The sequence below is a fragment of the Triticum urartu genome, chromosome 3A (assembly GCF_056163025.1).
Source record: "Triticum urartu cultivar PI428250 chromosome 3A, HENAU_Tu73, whole genome shotgun sequence".
Taxonomy (NCBI): domain Eukaryota; kingdom Viridiplantae; phylum Streptophyta; class Magnoliopsida; order Poales; family Poaceae; genus Triticum; species Triticum urartu.
Window position 1 is genome coordinate 113,542,022 of NC_141875.1, and position 18,758 is coordinate 113,560,779.

The 18,758-nt window shown below is 49.2% G+C and overlaps 1 protein-coding gene across 1 annotated transcript; it reads right to left on the minus strand.

Annotated features, from left to right (window-relative positions):
* Nucleotides 1–203: 203 nt before the first annotated feature.
* LOC125543617 (uncharacterized) lies at nucleotides 204–17,678 on the minus strand. The gene is made up of 3 exons (XM_087546560.1): nucleotides 17,520–17,678; nucleotides 16,971–17,418; nucleotides 204–2,706 (listed from the first exon to the last, which is right to left on the minus strand). The coding sequence occupies exons 1-3, from the start codon at nucleotides 17,543–17,545 to the stop codon at nucleotides 481–483; spliced, it is 2,700 nt and encodes an 899-aa protein (XP_087402686.1). The 5' UTR covers nucleotides 17,546–17,678; the 3' UTR covers nucleotides 204–480.
* Nucleotides 17,679–18,758: the final 1,080 nt, after the last annotated feature.

The following is an 18,758-nucleotide window of genomic DNA, read 5'->3' on the forward strand; positions in this document are numbered from 1 at the left end:
GGGTGTCGCATGTGTTCTACAAAGTGTAAAATGAGCCAGTAACTCTCACTTCACAGAATAAGACAAACAGTATCAGAAACAACATTGTCTTCTCCGAAAGAATTATTATTTACAGACAACTTGGAATTGACGGGTTTTCAGGACAAAAATATATAATGAGCTCCAGGCCTGTTCTGTTCAGAATGAACCTTGCAAATACAAAATGTAGGTAACATTTTCTATTTCGCTTCCAGACCAAGAGTAACAATACAGAAATATAACAGAGTACATGTCTTAGGCCACACCAGCCATGGATTCAGGTTTAGATGAGGAGATAATTACGAAGGAAGCAAATCATTTGAAATACTATCACAAACAGAAAAAAAATGTAACAAACATTTTTCAAAAGGTTCCAACTAAATGAATGAAATTGAATAAAAACAGCACCGATGTTTTATAGATTCATGGAACAGCAGCCAAGCAAAACTTCCACAAAGGGTATCATGCTCCTTTGTTCTGAGGACATGCAGCATTTGTGTTCCTACTTCTGAACGAAACACAGGAGTACACAGGCGCAGAATCGCCATCACCTGTGCAATCGCTTGGCACCAGTACATGCTTCGCACCAGGAGTGAGCTTCACTGGGCCTGATCTCTTCTGGACATAGCGAACACTAGGCGAAGCATTGGAATTGCCAAGAACAGCGCTCCCCATTCTGTTGTCTGTATTTCTGGCCGAAAGGGTCAGATCTCTTATGCTGTTGGAAGTTGCTTGAACTACCTGGCCTGGATAGTTGAATGTAAAACCCACTGATGAGCTTGCTGAATGCACAACATGTTGCTGAGGCAAATTGGCATGGAAACCTGAAGATGGTGCACCATGCTGTCTGGTTGTAGGCAAAGGTGGTGCTGTGGGTGGTTCAGTTCTAGTGATAGGATCAGAATAATAACGGCGCGACGGGGAATTCTGTTGGAATGCTGCACTGCCATGATTGGGAGGAGGTTGGTAGCCCAATAAAAAAAGCCGATTGGTCTGCGAGTTTGAAAAATCAACAAACCTGTTTTCATATGGCAACTGATCTCCAGAAAGTACATTAGCTGCAGGGAAAGGGTGGCTGTAATCATGTGTAGTCCGTGCCTGACTTGCGCTTGCATGATATGTTGAAGCATGAGTTATACTGGTAGAATTTACTGTATCATTGGGGAAATTCTGAGCTTGTAAAGAGAGAAAAGGCCGTCCTTGTTGTGGCAAGAACACATTTGCGTTCAGGTAGTCATTGGTGAAAGTACCTGTATGCTTGCGCGCAGTCTCGGAAAACGATTCAGCTCTGGTCGTGCAAACTGGAAGATCTTTACCCATCAAACGAACTGTCTGTCCTGTGGAAGGTCCATTCTCACTTGGCACGTTCAACTGAGAACGAAAATTTAACTCCTTACTGTGTGACACATTAGATTCATGAGATGGCCCGGAAGAAAATTTGCCGCTGGTGGAAAACCAACTCTGGTGCTGCCCAAATGAATCCTGAAATGTATGATCTGGCAATGCACAAGGGGACGTACTCATAGTCATAGTATCTTTTACTGAAATATTACTGCAACCACGATGAGTCTCAGCAAGTTCAGTTAAGCTCAATGGAGGACCAGCAGCATCTACATCAGAAACTTCTATCGCCTCACCATGCAAAAATGTGCCCACCGAACTTGAATTCGTTGTTCTTTCCAAGTCAGCACTAGATTGTTCACTTTCCAGTCTGTGTGAAACAACAGAAAAATTCATCCGGTTTTCTCTCTCATGAAGCAATTGGACATGAGAACTTAAAGTTTCCTCATGTGTATGCTCCAGATTTGGCACCTCTGAATATGAATCATACCTTTGGTCCAATTCAGTAGATTCCGATAACGCCATATTCAAATCAATCAAAGGAGTTGACATCTCTCTGCTACCAGGCTCAGGAGAATCCTCGTGATCTGAATTCTTATTTCCTTCTTTCGTCTTAGTGAAAGCTTCCATGGGAATATGAGAAGTACCACTTTCTGCAGTTATGCATTTGTCTGGAGAATCCTCATGATCTGAATTCTTATTTGCTTCTTTCGCCTTAGTGAAAGCTTCCATGGGAATATGAGAAGTACCACTTTCTGCAGTTACGCATTTGTCTGGAGAATCCTCATGATCTGAATTCTTATTTGCTTCTTTCGCCTTAGTGAAAGCTTCCATGGGCATATGAGAACTACCACTTTCTGCAGATATGCATTTGTCTGCTTCGGTAGACGTGAATGACGATGATGATGAGGAGGAGGACGATGAAGAAGCCATAGCATCTGAAAACATCTTGCAGAGACTTTGTCGTTCTGGTAGCTCAAGTATAGCATCTGCTTCTGAGAATTTGACACGTTTCACTGATTTGCGGCAGAGTTCTATTACTTCCTTGCCTTCTGAATTGCCACGTTTCTCCTTGACCATTTTCACTGATGTGTGCTTTGTGCACTTTAAAATGCCATGCCTAGGGATAAAATTTTCCAGATCTCGTGGTTTCCCCACTTTGTTGGCTTTATTGCTGTTCATGTGCTTTTGTGTGCCAGCCTTCTTCTTATTTATATTATTGATCTTCCCTTGCTTCCTTATCTCAGATATCTTTTCTCTCTCTTCTCTGTGATGTTGTGAGGCCTCAGTTTTCTGTGATGAGTGAGTATCCAGTCCATCAAACAGGTTTGGACTTTCAAGTGCTTCCTACAGAATTGAAGAGCATTATTTGAAACCATAAGAGACATATAACTGTGATTACAAAAAATAAACAAAAAACTGAACAGCACAAATCAGATCTACCAGATGTATACCAATTTGAAAAAATCATCAGAAAAGCAGAATACCCTAGACGGAAAAGTTGCTGCATATATTTAATTTATTATGTTCATTAATTTTGAATCATAGAAATTTCAGCACAAGTGTGTTATACACAAATGACATTGGTGTTGCAGGTATGCATATGGGTGATGGACCATGCGTTTAAACTTTACACCCACTGCAAAATTCACAAATCTTAAATGTTCTTCTGTAGATACACTTGTTAATGTCAGTCTCGTATATCACCACCAATGTTTAGGAGAAAAATAGTTTTAAGATTATACCAGGGTTACAGTCCTACGTAGGCATACATATATTTTCTGATGGATGCCTAAAGTGCCTCTAACACTTTCTATAGGAATACATGCTTGATGCAAACAGGGTTATGTTCTTCTGTAGATACACTTGTTAATGTCAGTCTCGTATATCATCACCAATGTTTAGGAGAAAAATAGTTTTAAGACTATACCAGGGTTACAGTCCTACGTAGGCATACATATATGTGCTGATGGATGCCTAATGTGGCTCTAACACTTTCTACAGGAATACATGCTTGATGCAAACAGGGTTACGTTCTTTTGGATAAGTGTCAAGCTACACGACCTGAACCACATACTGAGATCTTAGGCACACCTCACAGGTCCCACATTGGAAATGATGTCCTCGAAAAATTCTAGGGACAAATTGCTCAAATGTAGACAACAGACACAATCCGTAACATGAAGCGACACACAATATATGTGGACGTTCAGACTCAATCCAGGACAACATGCACCAATTCATGCCACCTAGTGTTAAACATGCCTCCTCGAGTGGACTCAAGATGCCAGATGTTATGTGGGTATCTGCGTGGGCGGAGAGCTACACCGCCACCCGCTTCCGGAGTCCAGGCAGATCGTGATACGTATTATTTTTCCGGAATGCGCAAGAGAATTGCGTGTCATATCATTAAGAAGGAGAAGAAGATGTTCAAAAATTGCAAGACCTCCGCAACAGAGGCAAAGCCAACCCCACTCCACCAGTGTTCTACAGAGCTATCTACTCGCGACGACCCACTATTCCACCGTCCCTCTGTCACCACACCAGTAGCCACAACCTCCATTCACTCGCAATGCCAGCTACAATCGCCGAAACTGCAGCCGAGGGTTGAAGACCCTCCCTACTATTAGGCTCCTTCCAAATCCTATGCATGAAGAGTATGAACAAAGAGTTCAACACCTTCCTCGCCGCCGCACTGGCCTTGGTCCACCAGGCTACCAGTAAATCGTGCTGGGAAGGAGTGTGCCGCTCGTAGTGCACCGTGCGTACACCTCGAACCAGATAGCGCGCGAAAAAGAGCATTGCACCAGAAGGTGATCCAGCGATTCCGGCTCCTGAAGGCACAGAGGGCAGCATGGCTGATGCGGCAGGCCCCTGGAAGCAAGACGATCGGACGTCCAGCATCTGTTGTTCACCGCGATCCACGCGAAGAATTTGAGCTCCGGTGGCACGTGTGAGGCCCAAATCTCCTCCGCAACAGGCGTGTGCGTCAGGCCCTGAAAGAACGCGCGATATGCCGTGCGCGCCGAATAGCATCCAGAGGCACACCAAATCCAGCGAAACAGATCCGGAGATGCCGTCATGGAACCTGCCTGACACTGCATGGACCCCCATAGGACGCAGAATTGGCCGATCATGGGCGTGGAGAACTGCCCCTTTATGTGCCCAGTCCATGCGCTGCGCGTGAGGCCGTCCACAGAGCAACCAGCGCGCACCAATGGCGGAACAGCGCCCAGATATCCGGCACGAGCTCGCCAGCCAAGGCACCCTCAATCCATCGATCCATCCAAAAAATTGCAGACCGGCCGTTCCCCACAGTACAGACCCCACAGTACAGACGGTAGACGCCGCAAATAATCCCATGGCTTCCTTTGTCAGCTAACCTGCATGCCGTGCCAGGGCCGGTCGGGATCTGTCCGCGCCAGCCAAGCCCACCGCACGCGTAGTGCCGCATTCAGCAAGCGCAAGTTGTGGATGCCCAATCCACCCAGTTCTTTTGGTCTGCAGACTGTGCTCCAGGCCACTTTGCAGTGTCCTGCCTTAGCCTCGCGTGCGCCCCGCCATAGGTATGTGCATGGGAACGCCGCCACCGTGCAAGGGAGGGACAGCAGACACGGTCTACCAGCTCAAGATCGCACCTAATCGGGATGATGGAGCTCTTCGACATGTTCGCTTTTAGGCCCAAAGCTTCACCGAATATGTGGAAAACCTCCTTGATCACCAGTTCACCACCAGGTCCTGGACAGCCGGCCGCGCAAACATCACCATGTCGTCGGCATAGAGGAACAACCGATGCTTGATGCCCACGCCCTGCATGGACTCCGGCAGTCCTTGCCTCTACTTTGCGAATCATGGCCGTAAGAACATCCATGGCCAGGATGAAAAGCATGGGGTAGATGGGGTCCCCTTGCCGCAAACCCTGCACGTGCCAAATGCGACCCCCGGGGTGTCCATTCACCATCACTCTAGTCGAAGCCGAAGACAGCAGCGCTGCGATCCAAGAACGCCATCGGGCACCGAAACCACGCCGCGTTAGCACTTCCATGAGCAAGGGCCATCCGAGGGAGTCGAATGCCTTCGCTACATCAAGCTTGAGGAAGAGTGATGGCACTTTCCTATGGTGAAGCAGCTTGACAGATACGTATTATCTCTACTTGTCCCTAGTTAGCATTAATTCCGACTGAGAGTTTGGAACTTTGGATGTAGAATGGTTCGCCCCGAAGAAGGTTTTCTTGCTATATACAAATTTAGTTAGACTCCCTATGAAGCCATCTACAGGCGTAAGCCAGAATGTGTCACATCTAGGCATTTGGGTGCATGACGCATGTGAAGACTGTGGAGACGCACCTCTAAAAGCATGCCGACCACAGCACCAAGATGGTGTTCATCGGATGCGAGAGGGCTTCCTGCACCAATGCATACCGCTTCTATGACCCATGACTACCACTCCCTCCGTTCGGAATTACTTGTCGTGGAAATGGATGTATTTAGATGTATACATCCGTTTCCAAGACAAGTAATTCCGAACGGAGGGAGTACCTCAGATCTAATCCTCACCCTCCTGGCCATTAAATATGTGACAACAGAACACACACGCACAGCAAGGTAAAAGTAATAACCAGGTGGAATGCAAAACTCTTGGTAGACTAATCCACTATATATTATGCGCAAATATTTACAGCCATGGTAGTTATACAGCTTAAATCACATTATTAGATAACATGTGCACTATACTCAGGAAGATATGTGTAATAACCACTTATACCAAAGGATATAAAAGAAATAAAAATAATATTTAGATCGGACAGGGACTGAATGCTGGTTAATTATGGAACATTCATATCTGTATTTTAAGAAAAAATAGATATACAATTATCCTACAGTCCAAATTGAAGTTGGTTAAGAGTTCTCTTGACCATGACTTCATATTTCCATCCAATCTATCTTATTTTCTCTTCTCCAGCTTGCACCCAAATTTGAAGAACATTTTCTGTATGGCTTGGGCAGTCCATACATTAGAATATTCTATAGAGGTAGAGCTATCTTAGAATGAAAAATCAACTTAAACTACAGACATATATATATTTCCAAGTCCCTCAAATGCATACAAAATGAGTATTCGTGTAATGAACCTATTCCTTGAACTTTTTTTTATCAAACGACCATGACTAAAAAATCATGTTTTTTTGAGAAAAATATAGTCGTGCACTCATTAAGCTGTGTAGTTAAATTTTTTTCGACAAAAAGGACCACATGGTTGTCACAATGATGTGTACTCGTCCTCAATGTACCAATCAAAAAACAATCTTTTCACAATTATCCTTATATACTTAATGACATCTATTGACAGATCGACCAATTAAACTTCTTTGTTGATGTAATAAATGAATATATATGATCCAATTCAACCTTACAGAGTAGAGAGTACTAGAAGCAAAACAATTCTCACAGGCCGACCGGCCAGGAATTGCGCCAGTCACATCCTTGCGCTACAAGCTGCAAACAACAACGCCAAATGCTACGACCGGCGGCCTAGAAAGCTACACTATGAAATAAAAAGCTTCAACTGAAGACGGGGGAGCTGGTGGTGGGGCACTATGCAACCGCAAAATAGCTGCAACCGGCAGGAGAGAAGCTACAACCGGCAACGGGTGAAGCTTCAACCGGCACAAACGGTGATCGCGGGTGAGCTGGGAACTCGTGACCGTGGGATTTATAACCTGCAACTGCAGTGAGATGGAATCGTCGTTTGGAAAGCTGGAACAGGTGAGATTTTTGCTGCCACCACACCGGCGCCGCTGCTATCGCGGTGATCGCGTGCTGGAACCAACCGGTAGCACAGTTGCAACCATGGCAGCAAAAGCTTTTGCAACCCTTGAAAAATGTGCTGCAATCGTCACCAGATGTGGGAGCGGTGGTCCTACCTGCGGATTTAGTTGCACACGATGACTAGAGGGCAGCAGCAGCTGCGGCGAGTTGCGGGAGTGTGCGAGGTGGATACGGCGAGCAACACAGAAGGAGGATGAGAAGAAAAACTGGCACAGGCCTCCCTATGATTCAGGACGAATCGGTGGGGAAAGAAAATAGGATGACATGGGGTAGGAGATCGGACGATTATGGGACCCAGTCTGATGGTCTGCATGCAACCAGCCGAACCCTAGAGCCGGTCGGCCGGCACTTAGCGCTGCTAGAAGGGAAGTGCGCACTTCACTGCGTCGCTTATGTTCCTGAGGTTGCACATGTTTTTTTTTTATGTGCTAGTTTTTTCTTTTGAAAGTTGTGAAATTATTTAAGTGATTGGGTGGGTTTTCTCTGACCGTGTGATTGGGGGGCAGCTTCTAATGAGTACACGTACGTGGGGGAGTTATCCTATTGGCCACGTGTATTGTGTTGGTGCTAAGCATGGCAAATTTTCATGTTTTGACCCTTTTCTGAAACCTATTCGAGATTTGACCCTAGTTTGAAAAAAATTCAAGATTTGACCCTTTTGCTACCGCCAGAGTCCATGGCGGTAGGGTTTAGTAGGGTTTAACAGCCTACCGCCAGGGACTTTGGCGATAGGAAACATCGCTACCGCCAACCGGGCTGGCGGTAGCCTGCACAACCCTACCGCCAAGGTGCTTGGCGGTAGGCACGAGCACACATTGTGTTTAATACTTAGGAGGTTTTTGGCGGTAGGGCATGCAACCCTACCGCCAGGGACCTTGGCGGTAGACTGTTATACCCTACCGTCATGGTCCCTGGCGGTAGCAAAAGGGTCAGATTTTGAAAAAATTTCAAACTAAAGTCAAATCTCGAATAGGTTTCAAAAAATGATCAAAACACGAAATTTAGGTCAACACACGAAATTTAGCCGCGTGCCGTGGTCAACGCTTGCTTCTTGCCAACCAAGACCCATGCTACCTAGGCACTTGCCAATAGGACCCACCCATCAAAAGATCCCACCACAAAGCCCAGTAAAAATCGTGTACTGAATACTAAATTGAAGATCTCAATTGAATGAGGTCATGATGAGATGTGGCCCACATAGTGTGTACGTCTCCATGGAGTATTATACAATACATTGGCAATGCAAAAGGGCCGTGCTACGAATCAGTCGGATGATGAAATCATCCGCCCGCCCAGCCGTCGGATCAACGCTATGGGGCCGTTCGATGCAGCAACTCCTTGACAGAAGACCATCTTTGACGCAACGGCATGCCAGCTCCTCTGCAGCACGGCGCGGCGCGACCATAGCTCCAATGCAGCGTCGACGACATCGGGTAAAGCTCCATTGCAGCCCCGGCGACGTCCGGCGAAGCTCCATTGCAGCGCCGGCTATGCTTCCGACGGTCCGGCGTTGCTCCATTGCAACACCAGCAGTGCTCCCAACAGCTTCAACGCAACATCACCGGAGTTTTAGCACCACCGTCGGCCACTCGCCGCGGTCACCGTCGCAGCACCGGCGACTTCCATTGCAACTCCGGTAGTGCTCCCAATAGCGCAACTCCGGCAGTGCTCCCAACACCGAGACTTCCATTGCAACTCCGGCGGTGCTCCCAATAGCTTCAGGGATAATCCCCTCGGACGCGAACCTCCCCGCAACACCGGCTGCTCCCGCGGTGCCGACGACGCTGCACCGGGCGCTCACCGGCAGGATCGTCACGCTTCTCAACACCAGCAACAGCAAGGCCGTGCCCGGAACTGCAGGTCGACACGGGGTGCTGCAGCCTGCAGGTCGCAGCCGGGTGCTGCAGGCAGCTTGTTCTGACGAGGGATGATGCTGGAGATGTGGGGCAGCTTGCTCCGACGAGGGCAATGGCGAAGTAATGGACGGATGTTGCGTCGAGACGGAGGTAGGAGAGGATGGAGAGAAAGGGGATCTCGCTCCATCGCTGGTAGGGGTAAAAAGAACGAGTCACGCGCTAGAGATAAGGGACTGCCGGCGCGTGACATGGCCCATGAGGACGCGTGGTGGCCGGGCGACACGGCTGAATTCTGGAGAAATCAGCCGGATGTTTTAGATCGTTTTCCAATGCAAAATGCTACTCCCCGATCACAAATATAAGATGTTTTGCTCCCTTCGATCCATATTAATTGTCGCCATAGTTACCTGATTCGCAATTCAAATTTGTCATTCAAAATTCGGTATATTTACCGAATCGGATTCGACGGAGCTGGGGTACACATCTCCGATTCGCGAATCGTAGAAGGGGTTCACGAACCCGGCAATTACGACCTAATATGCCGGCTTCAGGTCGAGACTTCCTAGCTATCCCAACGGCCACACACGCCTCGGGGCTTCAGGCACGCATCTCTCATCTGTTCTTATTCTAGCACGCCTCTCCAGTAATATGCTTCCCCTCTCCCTGTCTGATCTCTCCCGTTGCGCTCGTGCTCTGGCGGATGGAGACGAATGAGGAGGGATGGAGGAGACGAATAAGGAGAAAAATTGACCGATTAGGGTTCGGCGAATCGGGCACCAATTTTCGATTGAACCGACCGAATTCGTACTCCAATTTGGGTCGCTCGATCTAGAACGGAATTCGAGGCCTCTCATAGTGAATCCGGTAACTATGGTTGTCGCTCAAATGAATATATTTAGCACTAAAATATGTTTACATACATCCGTTTCAGTAACAATTAAAATGGATCAGAGGGAGTAACTTTTTTATGAATCAAATGTATATATACACGTTTTAGTGAGCTTGTTCAGTCATTTTAGTCCATGCAATCCATATTAAAATAAGCAAAACATCTTATAGTGTGAAGAGAAAGTTAGTGTTCACACACACGCTTCAAACTTAGTTAACTTATTAGGTGGGTAGGTTCGCCACCTACCCTAAAGATGTTACATGGGCCAGTCCATCAAACATGGAGTCTTATGCCTTACTTGGAGTCTTAGTTGATTAAAGATCTTTGTTAGGAAGGAGTCCAGTCAGTTTAGAGATCATATTAGAGTTTGAATAGATTTACGGGCTAGTTGGTCAAGTCTTGTCTACTATATATAGGGGCCGACCCTCTTCATAAAGCAAAGAAGAATATTATCGTTTGCTTTTATATACTTTTCAATAATTAGGATTAGGTCAGCAGATTCTTCCACTTTGGTATCGGAGCTATCTATGGAGTAGATGAAGATCATCATGAAGCAATTGGCGGCTTTCACATGCCAATGAGCAAATGGCCATACGCTCCTCGTCGGACTAGTGCAACACTTGAGCAACGGCTACATGCCTTACCCCCACCGTGAGATTACACGGTTGCAGCAACCGCCTATGACGCAACCTCTGCATTGCAAGCACTTCTCCCCAGCGACGAGGCGCCCCTGGTGCTTCCCCTCAACCACAGCACCTTCGGTGTCACCTTAACTAGCGAGGGAATCATCACCGCCTCGACTGTGGACCTGCCAACCCCCACGACCTGCTCACTTTCCTTCATTCCACCATCTACTTCCCCTCGCACCATGTGTCGACCGCTCGCAACTGTCATCATGCGCCAACACCCTTTTACCACCTCCAGCCATCTCCTTACTCGCCACAACTACCCCTGACATCAATCTGGGCCACTTGGTACGCTCACCCTATAGCCCAAATCCCGCCCAATTTTGCTGCCCACCTACCAAATAGCAACCCTACCATCAACAACATCAACCCTATGATCATCATCAGCAGCAGCAATCGCATATTTTGCACCGCCTCTACCACTTTTGTGCCTCCACCTGCCAACCGGGGTGGGGTTTCATATAGCATTATAGCCGCACCCCCTCCCCCAGGCCATCTATGGATGATGCATCCCGCCCATCACCTCCCTTCCATCCTTAGGGCATCTCCAGCCGTTCGGCCCCCTAGGGCGCCTAAATAGAGCGGCCTGGGGGCGTGCCGACGCTAGTTCGGCCCCTGGGAGCGACCTAACTCCCAGTCACGCCCCCAAGCGCCGGCCCCAGGATGCGGGAAATTTAAACTTGGTCGTTCCCGCTCTTAAAAGACGCCATAAATCCGGCAGACGACTTTCCATGCTTCGGCGAGGTATTCCTCCTCCTTGGACGTCCACTTGATGCGCGGTTCGCCTGACCTAGCCGCCCGCTTCTTCTTCTGGCGCCCCTTCGTCAGAACAGGAGCCGGCTCCTCCTCCTCCTCCTCCTCCTCCTCGTCCTCCTCGTCCTCCTCGGGTTCCTGCGCTTCGTGCGCGTCCTCGCCGTAGACTTAGCCGAGCTCGGCCTCCATGTCGCCGCTGAGATCCACTACCTCGTCCTGGGTGGCGAACCCGGGAGACGCGGCGGCCGCGATCGATCCTGTCGCGATGATGTCGTCCATGTCGGCTCCTGTGTCGTCGGTGTCGCCGAGGTGCGAGAAAGGCAGCGGTCCACGACGGAGATGGGGCGTCGGTGTGGACGCGTAGGCGGCGGGCGGCGAGTAGTTGTATGGAGGGTACAGCACGCCGACGAAGGCGGGCGAGGGTGTGCGCGTCGCGGGGTGGCCATGGGGGAAGGTCACGTTTGGGTTGAACCCCTCTCCCCCCCCCCCCCCCCCCCCGTGCGCGTCGCCGTCGGCGTAGCCAGGCGACGACAATCCCCATGGAGATCCGACGCCTTGTTGTCCCCAGGGCGCGTACTGGGCGTGGCTGACGACGGGTGGATTCATCATCCCCGCGTGGTCGACCGATGAGGAAGACGCCGCCGCACGCGCCGCGTTGTCGCGGGCCTTCTTGGCAATGGCCCTGTTCCGCCGGTCGGTGGTGACTGCGTCGCGTCGCTGAACTTCCACCCTCCACTCGGCGCTCGACATGCCCGGTGGCTTCGATGGCGGCGCCCTCGGCTTCCTCTGCTTCGGCTGGGCCACGGTGCCAGTCGTGGTTGCCGCCGCGCGCGGCATGGCGTACTTCTTCGGCGGCATGGCGGCGACTGGAAGGCGAGCTGGAGGGGGTTTGGCGGGAGAAAGGGAGGGAATGGCGGGAGGAAGGCGAGCGAGCGGAAGAGATGCGAGGGAAAAGCGTTAAGAAGCGGCGGGAAAAGGCCCTCGGGTCGCCGCCAGGGCGGGCCCACGCGCCTTTTTCATTTGTGCCGGCTCCCCAAGCGCCCCCCAAGGCGCCGGGTTCGGCCTGGATCCGCCGGCACCAGTTTTGGCCCGAGCCGGCGAAAAACGGGCTTCTGGGGGCGCGATTGGGCCGTTTTTTTGGCGCCGGCACGGCAAAATCGCCTGGGAAGGGCCTGTTGGGGGCGCGGCTGGAGATGCCCTTACCAACAATCACCTAAGATCAGGTCTCGCTTCCACAAGCTTGACTTTCGGACATATGACGGTGATGTCGATCCTCTTGGTTGGCTCAATAGGTGCGAGCAGTTTTTTCGTGGACAGCGCATAGACGAGGCTGAAAAGGTATGGACTGCAGCCTACCACCTCACCAATGGCGTTCAGTTTTTTTGGTACTTAATTACAACTCGAGTGCGATTTCAGCATGCCAACATGGGAGCAGTTCAAGGAAGCTTGGCACATTCAGTTTGGGCCGTCACTCCGCACCAATCCCTTTGGCGAGTTGGCACGTCTAACTTTCGCCTCCTCGGTTGCTTACTACACCAGCAGGTTTTTAGCGCCCATGTCCCACAACAATGAGCCATTTACACCGTCCCAGCAACGGTTTATGTGCACAATAGGGCAATAGGGCTGCTCGATGGTCTTTGCACTGAAGTCGAGCTTCAGCGGCCATCTAACCTTCACACTGCCATCTCCTTCGCCAAGGCCTATGAGCAGGGGCATTTCCCTCCAACAACATCACCACACCAGCCTTCTGGTCCTATAGAGCCCTTGCGCCTCAACGATCTTCATGCGGTCAACGCAACTACAATACCTTCCCCACCAACGTCACTAGCAATTATTCTGTCGTCGACCACTCCATAGCCAACCCCGCCACAGCAGGTTCGGCGCCTCACTCTACATGTCAGGAATTTTGCTTCAACTGCGACGAGATTTATGTTCGGGGTCACCGGTGCACGCGGCTCTTCTTCATCGAGGATGATTTAAAAAGAAAAAGGTAAAATGCCGATGTTGTTGGTGACATGCTCATGACACGGTGAGCGAGAGACACAACCCAGAGCAAGGCCAGATAACCCACGACCACTAACCCTAACCTTCCTCTCTCGCACTCTGTTTGGCTGCAGCAGGGATTGGGGATCAAGGGAGACTCAAGAGCACCACTGCCATCTATGCCGCCTGGAGTGGCTCGCGCCGCCATCTCCGCCGCCGCCTGGAATCGCCTCTCATCCTTGTCAACTCGTCATGCCGCCGCCTCGAGTGACTCGAGTCTTTTCCGCCATCGCTGCCCAACGCCATCAACAGTGAGGTAGTATGATTCAGTCGCACTCGTGTTTGGCTGCTTGATGTGTCTTGTCTCCTGTGTGCTTGGCTGCTGGCTTATGCTATGGTGCATGTGTCTAATTACTTGTACTTGTGTTTTCTCATTAGATAAAATGCTAGTTCGGATGTTCCTTTGAACATAGTTAGGTTGGGGAAGCAAACTTGCACACATATATACCTCCATTTATCTTGATAAGCTATGCCTACTGTCTTGTTGTTGTTGAAGCATTGCTTGCTGATGTTGCTGATGCCTACTGTCTAGTGTATTGTATATTGCTTGTTGATGTTGCTCTTTTGTCTACTGCTAGGGAGGGAAATACGACATGGCATCTACTGGGAGTGGCATGGCAGCAAGCCAATCTTCACTTGGTGGTACTGCTACGGAGGGAAATACGAAATTGACAAAGTCTAATACCATATGATGTACTCCCTTCGTAAAGAAATATAAGAACGTTTAGATCACTAAAGTAGTGATCTAAACAATCTTATATTTCTTTACAGAGGGAGTATTTTTCTATTTTGCATACACCATGAGGAGTCGAGGAGCTTGATGATCAATCAGGACTTGAAAAGAGGCACGGAGGCGATCAGCAACCAATGGGCAGTATTTTGATATCTCTCACTCTTTATACATGTCATTTTATTAATTATTTTTATATACTCGCCGTAATGCCGTATTGTTGTTTCTAAAAATTGTCTTATCCCGTATCGTCATATCGGTGATTCATAGCCTACAACAAACAAGTTGTTTCCCAAGGAAGGGAGAGATGTTATGTGAACCAGCCCATCAAACGTGGAGTCTTATCCCTTAAGCAACTTTGTTAGGAAAGAATTCGGTCAGTTTAGAGAGGGTACCTTGAATAGATTTACTGACTTGTTGGTCAAGTCTTGTCTATGTCTACTATATAAAGGAGCCGATTCCTCTCAATAAGACAGAGAAGAATATTGTCGTTTACTTTTATCTACTCCCTCTGTATCTAAACATAAAACGTTTTTGCAGTTCAAATAAAGAGGAAGTACTTTTCAGTAATTAGGGTTAGGTCAGTATTAGATTCTTTCAAAAGAGTATCCTATTGAATTTCTATCATGTTAATCCAATTTACTAGTTAATTACTGGACAGCATATTATGGATCATGTCAAACATACGGTGACAGCAGTCTGACCGCAACATGCATATTAAGAACCACCACCCTTTTCGAAATACTGCTTGTATGCATGTTTAGCGGTTGTATTAAGAACAGCTATCATTAGCATACATACATCATGAATTGTTGAACAATAAGACAGGTCGATAGAGGCGAATAAAAGTATGAGATAAGTAATGATGAAGGCCCCTTATCCAATAGAAATGCAGAAGATATCAATGAAGTAAATGCCTGCTCCACGTCTATGATAAAGTCTCGTGTATGGATCCGGACCAGACTGAAATCTGCAGGAGGGACACCAACTAGGCACCTCTCACAACTCACCGTGCATGGTGTCTCAAAAGGCAACACGACACGCCATGTATGTACTATAGCATCTACAGTCAGACTTGGCAAATCCGGACCGTCAAACGCTCGCGGACACGCCCGGACGCGTTCGTGGGCATTGACCTATTCGTCGTCGGAGATGTCAACGATCTCCGTGCCGAGCTCCGGCAGCATGGTCGGCAGCTTCAGCTCCGGCTGGTCCGCTCCGGCCTACTCCGCCTCTATCTCCGCGTCAAGTTCGGCGAAGAGCGCGTCGGACTCTACATACTCCCGCCGAAGGAACGTCTGGTTGGCCTCCGCATAGGCCTCATCCTGGATGGACTCCAGGATGGCTTTCTGGTCCGCCATCTCCTGGCGTCGGCGAACTCCAGCTCCGCCTGCTCCATGTTGAAGCCCGACAGCTGCTGCTTCGTCTGCTCCGGCTCCTGCTACTCCGCCTCCTCCACCTCCATCAGAGCCATCTCCTCCTCTTCCCCGGCAGCGATGCCGGCGGCGCGCGCGGCTTGCCTCGCCTGGATCTCTTGCTAGATCTCGGCGCGGCGCTCCGGCGTCAGCATGGCGTAGTAGGTGATCTTGCTCCGAACCATGGCAGAGTGCTAGAGCGTGGGCGGAGCGTCGGACCGGGGGCAAAGCGCCGGAGCGGGAGAGGGAGGAGGTGGATGAGCTCGGACTGGCGGCGGCGAAGAGGGGGGAGGTGGATGGGTTAGGGTTTCGAGACGCCGGCCGACTTAAATAGTCGGATTTGGTCTTGGGCGGCGAGCCGGAGCAGCTCCACGCGGTGTGCGCAGCGACGGACGCGGCATTCGTCAGACCATCGGGTTTCCTGGCGTTTCCACGTGAGACCCCGCCGTCAGGCCGTCAGACCGACGTGGTGGGCGTTCCCGAACATCCCATATTGCCCCATATTTGGGCTGGATATGGGGTGACGGTCAGCCCGGGCATTTGAGGCCCTTTTATGAAGCCCGTCTGGGACAAAAAACGTGACTAGACAATGACCGTGCGGCCCGCCGGGTGTATGAGGCGAGTTTGAGAGGTCCTGCCATAGATGCTCTAAGATATGGTACATATGCTGTGCAGTACCAGCTAGCCGGTCTAGAGTGCACTACCACTAGCGGTTCGATTATTGGTGGTCATCATATAATCTATCGGATTCTTAATGATGATATTGGTCCTAAGTCACTGCATGAGCAGCTATCAACGTCATCAAGTTCGTCCAAGATTTGCACAAATGGTCACAAGAATTATGTCCCATTCCCCGACTTGGACTGATCGATCAAAGTCCACAATTAAGCATGAAATAACAAGATTTTCGCCTATAGATAGTAAAAAAGTGCTAGCAAATGTACCAAGAAAGAAAACACACTGATCGTTAACGTTAGCAGTTAGCACAAGCCGCTTAAAGGTTTTGGCCAGAAAATCGACGTGCACCTGCAAGCAGCCATTATCGAGTAACCACACAATCTTCTAGACGAACTAGCTAGGCCTGGTTCAGAATAGATTAGGAACTGGGATCGGCACATCTAACATACAATATCCCATGTAGAACCAGCCATAACTAATTGCCCCCACAATATGTATCGACAAATAACAATCACATTAGCTGCTAATACTACTAATAACATGGCAGTAAGACAACCAAAATCTAATTACGTATATGGAGCTAGCAAGCATCTAACCATCCTGAGCAAGTCAATCAAGACCGGAACCAATCGTTCCATCAATTCTTACGAGATAAAAAAGGTAAAAATACGTGGCAGGCAATATCATTGCATTGGCAGACAGAGAAAACTTGGGTTGGGCTGGACCACGTACCTTGCTGGCAGCGAAATTCCCCTTGGGCTCCCGGCCTCCGCTGCTCTCCGGCGCGGCAGCAACTGCCGCCGTCTCCTCCTTCTGCCCCGCCTCCTCTTCTTGCAGCTTTCTCTTCCGTTTCTTCTCCTCCTTGGCCCGCCTCGCGATCGCGCACAGCGCCTCGTCGTCGTCCACCTCCGTTTGCTCTTTGCATCCGGCATCACCGGCGGGGGGCGCGGCCAAGGGGGGCGCCGCGGCGAAGAGGTCGGAGATGGACCGCTTCTTCGTCGGCTTCGCCTTCCCTGGCGCCCTCCTCGGGGACGCCGCCCCAGCTGCGGCAGCCACGGCGGAGGCGAGTTCGTCCGCCCACCACCGGCACCTCGGCGCCCTGAGAGGCGGGAGATCCTCGATTCCCAAGAGAAGCAGCCCCTCCGCCCCTGTCTTGCACCTCATGCTCGCCGCGTAATCCCTTCGGACGGACAGATCACAGACGGAGATCAGAAACGAAAAAAAAAACGCAAGCACGACCGCCATGATACCGACGAGATGGCGCGGCGCCTCCACACGAACCTGATGGAGAACGCGGCGGCGGCCATGGACGCGTCGTCGACGCGCTCCCTCGGCGCAAATCTGCGCTGGATTTCGAGATTTGGTGGAGAGGAGGAGGAGGAGTAGACTGGAAGAAAGGAAGGTGGGAGGAAAGAGGTAGGTGAAGGAAAGGCAGGTACGGAGTACGGTGTATTTTTATTTAGGCCTCTTTTGATTTATAGGATAGGATTATCATATGAATAGGAATTTTATAGAAAATGAGATGACATGTATCCTATGAGTAGGAATAGGAAACAAGATAACATTTGGTTGACACTAAAGAAATTTCTTTATTAAGTCTAGGCTCTTTTTTATTTTTTTATGAAATATGGAGGATAGGAATCAATCCTATGTAGGAATAGGAATCCATTCCTATGAACCAAAGAGCTCTAAAAAAAATCTTATAAGAATTCTATCCTCTAGAATTTCTATGAAATTTCTTTAAATCAAAGGAGGCCTTAAAGGTTAAAGGATAGGGATTACCGTACGGTATTAATAATTCGAGGTGGCCTTTGATTACATCGAGGCGAATATTTTACTTTTTTCCCGCTCTTCCCACCGCTTATTTTGGGTACAATTTATTGATTTTTCAGTAGTTAATGCCCTGGCTAGCTGGCATTGGTGTCGTGCCGCGGACAGCGACCGCTGATTCGCGTCCAATTAGTTTTTCTTCATTTCTTGTGTGTGTGGCAGGTGACGTTGCACTATCACGGTCTTCGGTTCGCCGGAGGGCATTATCATGTGATAACGACCGACTTTCAAAAAGAAAAGATAACGACCGCGGCGCGGTGGGGGCGCACAACTTAGCCTCCAATGATCTAAACTTGCGTGCGGAGATACATGAAGAATCACAGGTAAGTTTCGGCCTTGTTTCAAAAGTGTACAATCTATAAGCAGTTTTACAGGGGATGCATGGTATTTTTTCGCAATTTGTTATTTGTAAAATGAGGCTTAAAAAGGTGATCCTAAATAAAAATGCGTAAATATGACGCTTTGCTAGGTGGGTCTGTAATGTTTATGACTACACTTTAGTATCTTGGGCTCATGTAAAAACAAATAATACAAATTGGGTATCGTTCCTTGTGATTTGTATGATTGAGAAAAGATGCTTAAAATGTAATCCTAAGTTAAGAAGAGAGTAATATGACGCTTGGCTAGATGTGCCGATAGTGTTCACGACTACGGTACAGTTTTCATATGCACTGGCATGCACCACGCACG

Excerpts from the sequence above, each read along its gene's own strand:
- LOC125543617 (XM_087546560.1), bottom strand. The coding sequence starts at position 17,545 with ATGGCCGCCGCCGCGTTCTCCATCAG. Across the intron at positions 17,419-17,519 it reads GCCGCCGCGTTCTCCATCAG|GGATTACGCGGCGAGCATGA; the intron begins GTTCGTGTGGAG and ends GTCCGTCCGAAG. Across the intron at positions 2,707-16,970 it reads GGAATTTCGCTGCCAGCAAG|GAAGCACTTGAAAGTCCAAA; the intron begins GTACGTGGTCCA and ends TCAATTCTGTAG.